This window comes from Leguminivora glycinivorella, chromosome 8 (assembly GCF_023078275.1).
Source record: "Leguminivora glycinivorella isolate SPB_JAAS2020 chromosome 8, LegGlyc_1.1, whole genome shotgun sequence".
Taxonomy (NCBI): Eukaryota; Metazoa; Arthropoda; class Insecta; order Lepidoptera; family Tortricidae; genus Leguminivora; species Leguminivora glycinivorella.
In genome coordinates, this window is record NC_062978.1 from 7,157,826 (window position 1) to 7,171,383 (window position 13,558).

Genomic DNA, 13,558 nt, shown 5'->3' on the forward strand with positions numbered 1-13,558 from the left:
ATAATCTAACCACAAGAACCGCCAATATCAGTAACCCCGGTTTTGGTAATCACACGTATAACCAAACACTGACTAATACATTTGGGCGGCAGCCAGAACAGTTTCCATAGCAGTAGCACAGTGATTATACCAAACAGTGTGTTGGCGTGAAGCGGTTAAGTTATAAATTCCGATTTATACTACCAGTTGGACTAGCACATGATTGGCGCAACAATATCTAGCCGCGACATAGTTCACGAGTCTCATTTAATTGTGTTAATGACAAAAGGACGGGTAGACTATCTCTCGTCAATAGTGTGTTCTCCGTGCAGTTACCGCAATATGCACGACACGAAACGTTAATGTATTTAGATCAGCGGTTCTCAAACTTATGTTCCCACGGAACCCTTTTAGAAAACAAAATATCTGATGGAACCCTTAAATTAAATAAACAAAAAGAATAGTTTATTGCAGTCTTTATTTTAATAAGTAGGTAATCATAATAGTAAACTCTAATCATTAGATTCTAATGTGAGGTATTAAATGAGACATTTTTTTAACAATTGGTGAATATTTGGTTTTATGGAAGAGTGTTGAAGTTGTATATCAGGTAACCAAAGTTTACACGGAGTCCCCAGAGAGGCTTTGCGGAGCCCTAGGGATCCGCGGAGCACACTTTGAGTATGACTGATTTAGATAAAAGTTGTTAAGCGTTTTGTATTTTAGTAATACTTAGTAAAATTCGCGAAAGTTTAATTAAAGGCTCGGTATGTCTTGGGAGTAATTTGAGTTAAAATACTGGTTCAATAGTTTTTACCGTGGCACTGGCATCTGTGCTTGACACTTGGCAACAGTCCACTGAGAAGTTCCCAAAAGCGCTGTATTGTATAACGATTATACTTAGCTAAAGTGTCTCGAAAATATACTGATATTTGTTCGAATACCTTGTAACATAGCGTAAGGTGCAAGGAGTTTATTCAATGGATATTAAAATAAAATATGTATACCTTTTTTCACCGGTGAAGAAACGTACAGCCAACCAATTGGAACCCTAGGCCACTGTAGAACTATGTCGTAGTGACGTTATAAATCAGATTGTAAGAAATCTCTTACTGCTTGACATGGTTGTAAAGTGGCCTAGGGTTTCAATTGGTAGACTGTACAGATATTTATGAACTTGACTGTACAAGCTAAAATTTTACCCATTCAGCGGTTATCACGACACGCTGTCGTTGTGTAGTTTTACGAATCATTTATCAATGGTAGCTTTTAAGTTTTCAGCGTCCTTGGCAGACTCGGTGCCAAGAGCTTAAGGACACGAAACTGTCTAGACAGCCTGTCTATTCATAGCTATCAGGGGCATGAAATATTTTAAATTACGGTTTTATAGTTTCTGAATGTATTTAATCGAAAGTTACTAGGTCACAGTCACAGGTCAGGTAAAGTCAACGAATCATATCAACAAGTCGGTGACGAAAGTTTTTGAGGATTGGGTGATGCGTAGGTATTTTGCTTTAAGGTACAGCGGGGCAAATCTCGACTGGGGGGCAATTGTAACTGATGCATTTTTTCCATTATTACACTATGATGTTGAGTTCTACATGTATCCACTGAACATGCCTACCATACATATATAACCGGTGGACAGTCTATTTAATAATGCAAACATTGTAAAAAATGGACCAGTTACATTTGCCCCCAAGTCGAGATTTGCCCCGCTGTACCTTTACCATAAGGCATTATGGCATAGCCCGGGCCGATAGTACGAATAAAGGCAGCATTTTAAATAAGAATAAACATATTGGGAAATTAGTTAAATATAGCAAATTAAGTTCAAGTCTTCGGTTGGCTTGATATGCCTTATATACCATTACCATGAAAATAATTGAGGAAGTAACGTACGTATACGTAACCAGTAAAAATATTACAAGAGGTTTTTATTGTACCAATGTTGCGTGAATTTAAAGGGTAGGTACAATAACGGATGCATCAAGATGGAGCAATATCCTATACATACATTAATTCACTGGTAGTAGTCAAAGAAATGTTTCCCAACATATTTATTAGCAGAAGTGAAATCCTAGAGATCTTGAGCTTGAGGTTTATACTGTGAGGATAAACCGTAGCACACCTCGGACACTGGCAATCAAATACATGAAAGAGGTGCGTTCCTAGCACACAGTCTAAGCTCGTGTAGATGAACGTTTACTATGTTTGTATGAGTGAAATATGACAGGTCGACTGTTAGCGTTTTTGACAGGCGGTAGGTAACTGTGAGGTAACCGAGAGCCGAGTGGGGGTGGGCGGCACTTTCAGCGGGGAGCGGGAGTGGCCATACTGTACGATAGTACTCTTTATTATACTGTGACCGTAGGTACATGCCATCAAGTTTCCCTCTGCAAACGCTACCTCAGATATAATTTCATGATTTTTACAATCCTAAATAGTTGAAAGGGATAATGCTATGCATTAAAATCGGACAACACGATTCGACGTACAAGTTGTAAATATTTATGTTGCTTGAAAAATATAGTAATCAACCATTAAAAATTTGCCCGCAGACTGAAACGGATGGATTTTATGGAGTTTGTTTTCGCACTTATTAACCTCTACGAGTAAATAGTTTCGGCGTTACGAGCAGTAGAGTGAAAAATACTCCCTTTAGGTATGGTAAAACCCATCACCCTAACGAACAAAATATCAAGAAACGACAGACTTCGGTTAAACGATCATAATCATATTATATGTGGTTGTAGGTATAAAAACAGCTTATACATTTCATAGGACATCGTCAGCTAAAATAACTCCACTTCAAGAACAGTAGGATTTCCAATATTAGGCAAAAATGTTGGAAGAGAAAAGAGGTTGCCGTATATGACGTCCAGGCTCTGGTACACAAAGATACTGACTTACCTGGAAGAACATCCATGTGGGGTACTCGCCCAGGTTGACGGCGGTGCAGGCTCCAAGCGCGATGAACACTGCGGAGATGGAGTGACAGCCGAGGTCGAACAACTCACCCAGTAGCGCCTGGCTGCCCGTGCGGCGCGCCTGCTTGCCGTCTATGGCATCCAGGCTCTAGTACACAAAGACACTGACTTACCTGGAAGAACATCCATGTGGGGTACTCGCCCAGGTTGACGGCGGTGCAGGCTCCAAGCGCGATGAACACTGTGGAGATGGAGTCACAGCCGTGGTCAAACAGCTCGCCCAGCGGGGACTGGCTGCCCGTGCGGCGTGCCTGCTTGCCGTCGATGGCGTCCAAACTCTGGTATACGAACACGCCGAGCGCGCAGAGCAAGCACGCCCACCGGGGTGGCTCTGTGCGCGCATCTGGGCTGTACCTGCAATGGGACAAGGGTAATTTAAATGGCCTGATAAATTTTATTATAATATCATACCACCATACCATAGAAACACCACGACCATAGGTAGGGTCATTATCTACTAGGTCAGACCCATTGTTAAAATAACAAAGTGAGAAGAATTGTTCGAAGTAGTGATGGGCTGTTCTCGAGAATTTTCGGAAACAAGAGAATATTGGGAAAAACTTCTCGAGAAATTTCTCTTGTAAAGAAATTTCCGAGAAACTGTTTTTAATAAACATATATTTAGGTTGTTTGTTTTTTGTGTGTTATGATATTAGTAATTAATATGTATTCGCAATATATTTGAGATCTTCCAAATACTATAAAGGCAAAATTCTCTTCGTTCTCGAGAAATTTCAGAGAAATTTTCTTGAAAGTGTTCTCCGGAGAAATTTCTTGGGTACATCACGGGGCATTGAATTGGTAAATATAAACAGTCAAGCAAATCTTAACACTAAAAAATGCGGCAAATTTGAAAAATGCAGATTTACCCGCGCAGAGCCCACAGAAAATTTTAATTACGCGCCTTTTTTAGTGTCACAATTTGCTTGACCGTCTATAGTTAATAAATAAAACAAATATTTATTGATTTTCATCAGGTTCATATAATATAAAAGTAAAAACAAATCAAACACATAAGTAAAAAATCTGATTTACAATGAAAACTAAAAAATAAAGGTAAACTTATAAACCTGTAGATAACAATAATTATAAGGGTTACATTTATATGCTTATATGTTAACTGACTACTGTTTTTTACACAAATTACCTTGCATTCAGTCTTACTTAAATATGTATACCTTCACGTTGCTAGAATAGTCAAATTAAAAATAGAAATCACAAAATCAAATCAACAGAGTCAAAGAATAGGCTAAGCAAGTACTTTAATTTAATACTAAGATACTTAACATGGGATTATTATAATAAGCGTAACGATTGAGAAAATTAACTTACATAATGAATGTAACAAAATCGACTAGAGGCTTACGACTCTCAAAAGTATTGGAATTTAAATGTAATAAATATATTAAAAATACAATCAACAAAATAGTAATTAAATAAATGTAAATAGTTTGTAAAATATAAATCAAGCTTATAATCCAATAAAATCAACTATGATTAAATAACACTAAGCAATCAACTTACGGCATAAAACCTATACTAGTTACAAATTATTTACGTCGAAATCTTCTGTTTCATTATCTTGATCTGTAACAGACCTAAAATCAATATCCTCTATTTCTGACATCTCTGAAGATAAATCCCAAGAAATTTCATCATCAAAATTGGGACTGTAGGTCACAAAACCGTCGCTACTGTTGCTGATATGAGATCTTGCATTTTCACCTTGCGGCGTCTGTACAGTTTTGTTCATCAACTTCCAGTTATGAGCAATGAAACAAAGTTTTGCTGCTCTTTCATTTTTTAACTTGTTACGTTTATTGGTGTGTATGCTCCCATACGTCGAAAAACTTCTTTCGACTGATGCTGATGTTGAGGGTATTGACAAGATTTTTCGTGCCGTTTTTGCTAATTCTGTTTTTGGGAATAGAGTCTCCCACCAAGAGATTGGATCGACGTCTCCTGCTATTTGCCAAACAAACGATCTCTCCCAAATTCCTTTGCGACATTTATAGTCTGATAGTTCTTGAATCAAAGTAGCGTCACATTGTGCAATAGTCATTATAGTGGAGCAGCCATCCAGATTTTCATCATGGCTCAGAGTACTACCCTGATTTCTTGGATCCAAAATAACGGCAGCAAGGTGGACTGGTTTCACACAATTTCCCTTTCTGGTTTGGAATTTGATTTTCAAATTGGCCAGGGCAAGGTCGTCAATAACATCTGCTGAATGTTCACTGTCCAACATGTCTTCTATTTCTCTGAGAGCTCGGTGCACTAAATGTATTGTACAGCTGTCGCCTTCTAAAATTGTTATCCATTTCACAATTGGTGTAAAGAATTTTATTTGTTTTTCGACATCTTGCCATGTATTCTCATTCAATATTTTTGTTCTGTGTTTTTGTAGATCTCTATTTTCTTCGTTGACGACCATTGTTTGCAATATACTTTTTGATTTCATAAAATTCTCTAAGCAATGTAAATAGCTGCCCCATCTTGTCTTAACCGGAAACAGCAACGACACGTTCAAAGATTTTTCGGCTGCAATTTTTTTAAACTCGGCACTGAAGATGTTCGAATGCAAAATAGATTTTACTGTCGCTACAACGGACGAGAAGGTTTCCTGAATGGCCTCTATTTTTAATACATCGCTTATCAGCAGATTCAAAGTATGAGCGAGGCATCCTACCCACGTGGTGTTTTCATATTGCTCATTTAGCAGTTTTCCGCATTTTTTCATATTGGCAGCGTTATCAGTAATAATGCCCAGAAACTTTTCGGATCCGATTTCGTTCATAGTTTGTCCTATTTTTTCAGACAAGTACTCTGCCGTGTGCCTGTTATTTCTTGTTTCAATCGACGAATGAAAATATGGCTTCGGTGTATAGATAATTATGTTGATAATAGAATCCTTTCTAACATTTGTCCAACCGTCTGCGGCTAAGTGCAAAACGTTAGCTTCTTCAATTTTTTCCGTAACTTTTTGTTTCACATCTGCATATTCTTCATCTAAAAGCACTGTTGACAATACTTTCCGTGAAGGTGGGTTGTAACCAGGCCTTAACAATTGAAGCGCCCGTTTCCATAAAGGGTGTTCTAAGATTGAAAGCGGCTGGCCAGTTACGTATATTGCTCTAGCTAATGCTTTATCCGCTTCTTTCTGTAACAATATACAAAATACACGTTATTCTCCATCCAAAATATTATTGACTTGTAGAACTGGCTTTAGTCATATTTTAAATCCAAATTATCACTAGTGTAGTAATTTACAACTCGTGTCAATTTGAAACAGTCTCTTTGGCCGTGTTTTAATTTACCACCACTCATTGCAAATTACTCATATTATCTACTTCTAGCACTTACCTTCTAAAATTATCTAATTGTTACATATAAGCTACTGAAAAAACATATATAAAAGCTTACCTCATTAAATGTGTTATCTGTCACGCTCTCAACCATTACGGGCTCATCAGAAACCACAGGCTGATTTATGATTTCAGGTCCTTTCTGTCGTAACTGTCGTTTTACTTCAACTGGACTTTTTTCGCAATTTATCATATGCCGCACAAATCTGGTGACATTTTTGCATGTATACACTGCATCACAGAATAAACAAACGTATTTGGTACGTCCATCGTCCGACAAAGTTCTAAAATACTCAAACACTTTATTTTTTTTCATTATGGTCACGTCACAACCATCCACTTTCTTAGCATTGATGACACTGAGAAGATAAAAGCCTTACCTCTTACCCTTTCCAACATCCTATTCAATAAATTACCAGAACGACAAAAATCGCACGTGCAAGTAAAACAATGGTGTCGTTTTAGATATTCTGATAAGAGTGATAAGCGTTAGCTGACCAGGTGCAGGAGCGTTTGGCGGTTTACTTTTGTTTTAAGAAATACCAGAGATAGTTTTATGACATGATCATAAATATTAAATTATGTGTTAAATATTTATAGTAATCATTTATTTCAAATGTAACATAGATAACTGATCGAAATTACTAATATTATATGAATGTCATATACTAATATAACTGTAAAATAGTTAATTACCCATTTTTTTACAAGATTATTTTAGTTTTTATTGCGTAGTTGGCCGTTTGACATGAATGGCAAATGTAGTCGAGAACAACTTTAAGAAAATTCTCGGGAATAAAAGTAAGATCTCTATTAAAATGTTTGTAATATTTAGTAGAAACCAACTTATCAAGCCAAAACCTATAAATAACATAACTTGAGACTACTTTAACGTCCAAACAATAATATTCAAAACGGCCAATATTATTTCTCAAATATACCAATCGGGAAATTTCTTCTAGAAATTCTTATAGAGAAATTTTTGGAGAAATTTCTCGGAAATTTCTCGAGAACAAAGAGAATTTGTCATTTGGAATCATCTAAATGAGTCTAAAACTATACGAATAGCTTTGAATCACTTAAGATAATGAATTAAAAAAATATAACTTTTAATTTTGTTTTAATTTTATGTACTTTCTTGGAAATTTCCACGTAAGAGAAATTTCTCGAGAATTAGTGAGAATTTCTAGGGGAAGGAATTCTCGAGAATGAGAAAATTCTCATCGGCACATCACTAGTTCGAAGTCCTTTTTTTTTCAGTTTTTAACCTTGAGCATCTACCACAAAGTTATCTACCTACATTTTCTGACCTGTATTCATCTTCCATACTATTTACAAAGGAAAGCATTAAAATAATTTTATTAATTTAATCAGATTAGATGCCAATCCCAAGTGTTTTTTTTTTACTATTATTTGTAGATTATATCAAAACAAAAAAAAAAAGAATGGTTGATTGTAGTTTTACCGAGATTGTAATAAACCGTTATGAGAACAATTTAAACGATTACTAGACCTGTGTAATGAATGAACTATGGTCACCCAAGATTTTTATCAAAACTATGTGTACAGTCAACTTCAACTCATTTACTTTTTTGTATTATAAAGACAAAAAATGAAATAATTGTTCAAACCTTGACTCTTAATTGCCTGCCTGGACTCTTAATTGAGGTAAGATGTACTAGTACTAATTCAAAATAAAATTACTTATAATAAAAATCTATTTGTTTCATCTCACTATATATTATATTATCAACTTGTTTATATATTAACAAAACCAACAAACACTTGTTATGTGCCACCACCACTTATAAATAATATAAATTATTTGTTTTGACTATCAATAAATTCTTAGGAAAGTTTGATAGCAACATAGATCAATGCTCAATAGTGCACTTTATAAATACAGTCAAACCTGGATAAGTGAGAACTGGCTAAGTGAGAAAACTCTATAAGTGAGAGTAATAGCCAGGACCCGTCATTTTAAGCTCCCAAAACCTCTATTAGCGAGAAACAGAAACCTCTGTAAGAGAGAGTCGTTTTTCCCTCATAGACCTCCGTAAGTGAGACTGCTACTTATCTATACCTCTATAAGCGACAGTCGAGCTTTATTTACAAATTTAACATGTGCTATTTTATGACTCATTCTTAACTTTCGTGGAACTTCCTACCATTGTTTTTGTATTCTCGTCAATATTGTTCCTATTCTATTTCGTGGAACTAAATAACTTTATTGTTGTTATTTTATCGCATTCTTTTCAAATGGACACGTGTGCCTGTGTACCGCAGGATTGTCAGACTTACTCAGTTTATAGTTTTCAATTGCGAAGGAAAGTTCTGTTCTGCATCATGTCAAAACGGAAAATTAAAGTACTGTCATTAAGTGATAAACTTAAAATAGTGAATGCGTTTGAATCCGGAAAATGGCGAAATGAAATTCAGAGGGAGTTTAATTTACCAGAATCCACCTATTATAAAATTATTAAATCAAAAGACTCTATAAAGTCTGAGTGCTCTGATGGACATGGAAATATTAAGAGGACTAGAGTTTCTGAATTTCCCAATATCGAAAAGTGCCTTTTGGAATGGATAAAACAAACTCTCGATAAGAATATCCCCATAGATGGACCTTTGTTGAAAGAAAAATCAAAAGAGTTTGCTACAAAACTGGGAATCCAGAACTTTTCTGTTAGCAACGGCTGGTTAGAGGGTTTTAGAAGGCGTCATGACATAGCTTTCAAAAAAGCAGCTGGAGAAAGTAAATCTGTGGACCAAGGTGTGTAATTAGGTCGTTGACTTGACTGTATTTATTACATTCGTACTTGCTGTGACTTGTTATTGCTGCGTACCCCTATAAGAGAGAAACGCTACCCATGTACCTGCATTAGCGAGAAACTCGGGTTAGTGAGAAACCTCTATAAGCGAGAATGAGATTGTGCTCCCTTGAACTCTCGCTTATCCAGGTTTGACTGTAGTTTTAGTTTTACAAGACTTGTTTGTTATGTTATGAAATAAGGTTCTCACAAAAGCTTCATTTTGAAAGACATACTTTATTGACAGGTGGAAGTGCTTCATTCTTCATCAAAACAAATCATAAATATACTTCAATAGTTAATCACTTGGAAAAATAATCTCAATTCTTGCAATAAACATAACTCCATCCCCATAGGTACAGTACAATCAATTGGAATTGTTCATCCTAATAATGAAAAGGCTAAAAACAGGTGATAAACAATAGGTTTATTTCTTGTTATTGTTTACATTGAGGTTAATTCAGAATCAGTATTATCTAAGTTTGTAAGACAATGAATGTCAATGAACTTTACCAGTCTAACCTTTATTATCCACATTTTAAAATGATTTTTGTCTTTAAGATGGTTGACTGTCAATGACCCTGATACACATTCAATGCAATTCACTTAGGTCCTATCATAGATAGACAGATATTATCTTTATTCTCACCCACAACATACATAGTTTAGACATAAGTAGTAAAGAAAAATAAAAGTGTATGCCGAGCCAGGGACATAGCCACTATGGTTGATGTGAAACATGATATGAACCTCCACTATTGAGAAGGCTGAGAGCTTAGATACTCATAGGACCAAAAAGAAAACACAGAATAATAGTAATAAAGTAGTTGTTGACTATCAATGTATGTAACAGGAAAAATAAGTTACAAAATTACTATAAGAAGGAAACTAACAACTAATTACAGCTATTCTATCATTCAAATTACTCTCAGCATACAGAAACATCTAATTTTATCCAGGGCTTGTAATTTCGAATAGAATAAGCAATTATAAATAAATAAATAAATAAATATTATAGGACATAGTTACACAGATTGACTGAGTCCCACGGTAAGCTCAAGAAGGCTTGTGTTGCAGGTACTCAGACAACGATATATATAATATATAAATACTTATATACATAGAAAACATCCATGACTCAGGAACAAATATCTGTGCTCATCACACAAATAAATGCCCTTACCGGGATTCGAACCCGTGACCGCGGCGTAGCAGGCAGGGTCACTACCGACTGCGCCAGACCGGTCGTCAAAAAAAATTATTCGTGAACAAAGGCAAGACAAAATACACATAACAACAAGACAGAAAGAAATGAAGTGCTACGAAATGGCCTCATATCAGCGTGTTGCATCTTGTGTGTTGTGTATTTAATGCTGGTCAACAGAACAAAGAATTATGAAACCACTGTTTTGAATTATTCTCAACGCGGAGTAACAGAATAAATAATATCTCTTTGAGAGGCATAAGAATTTACAAGTTATCAAAATTAGACTTATATTGACCGGGATATAGACTGTGATTACCTTTTTGACTTTTGTCAAGCTCCCGATATTTCGATACAGTTGCATCATGACATGATAAAAATAACCGTGAATCATTCAAAACTCTTAAGTTATCAGAATTTTAATTTTGATTAAATTTTGACATAATCCACAGCATATTTACTACCATATAGAAAAGACGCTATGAAACCAAATTGTGACAGCAATTCAGGGTTAAACTTTGTGCCTTGCAGATTATTTCCTGTAAACCCAGTCCCAGAAGACTAAATTTTTAACAAAATTATGTAGTTTTATGAGCAGAGAAAAATTTTTTTTCAAATGATTCACTAAAGTACACAACATTTTAGAAACTCGTTGAGCCATGAACCAGTGGTTTGCAAGTTCTACAGTTCTCATAGCACTCATCTCAATCTTTAGTACATTGTTTTCCCATCGAATAAATATTACTTTCCATCAGTCATTGAAGGGTCCTCATGCTGTATTTGATTCTGTAATAAGGATCTTTTTATCACAGTTTTGGCCAAGTTTACCACATAATTTTGTGGCCAACCATCACCTAGACATAACCTTTAAAATCAAACATCTGATTGAATCAATCTGAGCTACTATTGCTACCTATATTTATATAATATCAAGAAATATCTTTTGATTAGTCATGCCGATGTTCAATTACGCCAGACACACGAGACGTAAACGGTGTCTTGTAATGTATCTTATCGCGAATGGTCCGAGACAACCAACCAATCGCAGGGATACGACACCAAGCAGGCACGTTGTAAACAATAATCGGAAGCTATAATCAATGAAACCGAAATATTCATGGCATTCTAATAAACCACTTTAAGTGCTAAATCAAGACCTAAGTAGGTTAATAGAAAGTGGCCGATGCAAAAACGAAAGTCGTTCCGCTAGTTCGACGCTAAAACTTCCTCGCACTTACCAGATTAATATGAGAGTAGTAACGATATTAACTATTAATCCTAATATTGTAATGAGATTCGGCGCCAGCCATAGCGGAGTTTTTGACACCAGCCAGCACCACCAGGGCTGGAGCCAGGCATCCAAAATACTGCTACTCGTACACGAATATTTGTGTTCACTGAGTTTCTTTAATTGTGCGGCATTTAAAATCCTCTCCTTATAGAACTGCATTTTCACTGTCACGACATTAAAACCTAGAACTGCACTGAACTATTAACACTAAACTTTTTCTTCAATTTTCACGATTCTTCAATAAAAGCAAAAATACGCACGACGTACATTATCACATCACACCATGCGTGGCATAGACACATTAGTACTTTTTTTTAACTCGGGGAACGTCCAAGTTTTGCTTGACGTTTGTAAGGCCATAGACAAAAACAGTTTACACGTATGACGGCTACGATGAAAATGTTGCTAGTTTAGAAAAAAACTACCACATACTTGGGTAATTTCATATTTTGCCTTTGTCGAAGTCTGGTAAAATAGTTGTAGAAATTAATAGGGGCACCACCGTCAATGTAAACATGTATTGAATCACTTTTGTATAAGAACAGTTCCATTTCTACTCTTTTTTGCCAAGCTGTACTTAAAGTTTCCAGTTTGTCATTTACCGTAAGGACGATTGAATCTTTATACACATATATAAGTTAGAAAGGAATATATATATATATTTCGTAGAAACGACGCATTATTTACTTTTTCTGTGTGCAGGGAATGCGTCGTTTAGGTCAAGTTTAATAAAGTTTTCAGTACAGATGGTGTTTTTTTACGCACTAGTGCGAGAAGTGGTTCATTATATGCCAGGTCGAAACTTCGGAGGCTCATCTGTACTGAAAAACGTCGTACGATACACGTGCGAAAAGGAAATTCGTAACTCGTGTCGATTTAAAACACTCCCTTCGGTCGTGTTTTAATTTATCGCCACTCGTTTCGAACTTTCTTTTTTACGCACTTGTATCGTAATGTACTATTATACTATTTTAAGTTTCACAATACTTGCACTGTAATAATAATGGCGTTGGCTTCTGCTTCACGCACGCCTCCTGAAGGTCCGGAACACCATTGTTCCGTGATGGGAGAGACATGTCATAAATTCGTAATGGTATTAACGGCCCGGCCACGACAATGGTCTAAGTGCGACAGTGGTGAGCGGCAGCCATACGTGCGAATGAAAAGTCCCATCGCTGTGTCTTGCTCCAATGTATGGCTGCCGCTCACCGCTGTCGCGCTTAGACCAATGTCGTGGCCGGGCCGTAAGGGTTTAGTACAAACTAAAAATAAAAAATAAACGTAAAGCTTTATTTCAACAATAATTACACATTTTAGTACAGACATACAAATTGAGAACAGACATTAAATATTATTATTTATTTTGATGAGTTTTTTATTTAAAACATTTTTCATATACTGTATAAAAATATGTTTTATAGTAGGTACTTGCTTCTTATGAACTACTTATCTACATAAGTTGAATATAGTCATTTAAGTTTTCAACCGAAATGTTATATTAAGGGCACTGCAGTAGATTCTTCCAAGGCCATGACTAATTTAAAAATAAAAAAATCTAATTGAAAATTAGTAGGGGGTTTGAATATCATGTTGACAGTTGTACTATCTACATATTTATTGTCAGTGTATTTAACCTTATACTCTTATAGCATCTTAATACTATAATAATATTGTACATTTTTGTGTTGTTGAGTGTTGCCAATTGCTATCTGCTTTTAGCCTGACTCTTCCTAGCCTCAACTCTTTTCTGTAGGGTAGTGAGTAGAGCGCCCAGAACGTTGTGGCCGGGCAGTCGTTTGCCGAACAGCAGTCGCTTCACCGAGTCATCGTACGTTAGAAGGGCCACCATGTTCTGTAGCAGGAAACCTTGACAGTATTCTAGAAGCTGCGTTGCTCCATAAACCTGAAATTCAAAATTT

The 13,558-nt window shown here is 35.9% G+C and overlaps 3 protein-coding genes across 8 annotated transcripts in view; all 3 read right to left on the reverse strand.

The window, feature by feature from the left end:
* The window catches only part of LOC125228990 (cholinephosphotransferase 1), a 31,142-nt gene extending 19,189 nt beyond the window's left edge, over positions 1-11,953 (reverse strand). For 2 of the 6 annotated variants that reach the window (XM_048133749.1, XM_048133747.1), the window contains exons 1-2: positions 11,587-11,952; positions 3,083-3,323 (exon numbers count right to left, since the gene is read on the reverse strand). In XM_048133749.1, the coding sequence (XP_047989706.1) occupies positions 3,083-3,323; positions 11,587-11,798 (453 nt within the window). In that variant the 5' untranslated portion in view covers positions 11,799-11,952. Of the gene's footprint in view, positions 1-3,082; positions 3,324-11,586 lie in introns of all 6 variants that reach the window. The other 4 variants (XM_048133750.1, XM_048133751.1, XM_048133752.1 and 1 more) reach the window with 4 other exon arrangements.
* On the reverse strand, positions 4,048-7,258 carry LOC125228989. The gene is made up of 2 exons (XM_048133745.1): positions 6,393-7,258; positions 4,048-6,129 (listed from the first exon to the last, which is right to left on the reverse strand). The coding sequence occupies exons 1-2, from the start codon at positions 6,648-6,650 to the stop codon at positions 4,513-4,515; spliced, it is 1,875 nt and encodes a 624-aa protein (XP_047989702.1). The 5' UTR covers positions 6,651-7,258; the 3' UTR covers positions 4,048-4,512.
* A 963-nt stretch (positions 11,954-12,916) lies between the features above and the next one.
* LOC125228677 (ankyrin repeat and BTB/POZ domain-containing protein 2) overlaps positions 12,917-13,558 on the reverse strand; it is a 72,831-nt gene continuing 72,189 nt past the window's right edge. Inside the window, exon 26 of the mRNA XM_048133330.1 lies at positions 12,917-13,542. Within this exon, the coding sequence (XP_047989287.1) occupies positions 13,345-13,542 (198 nt within the window). The 3' untranslated portion in view covers positions 12,917-13,344. The remainder of the gene's footprint in view (positions 13,543-13,558) is intronic.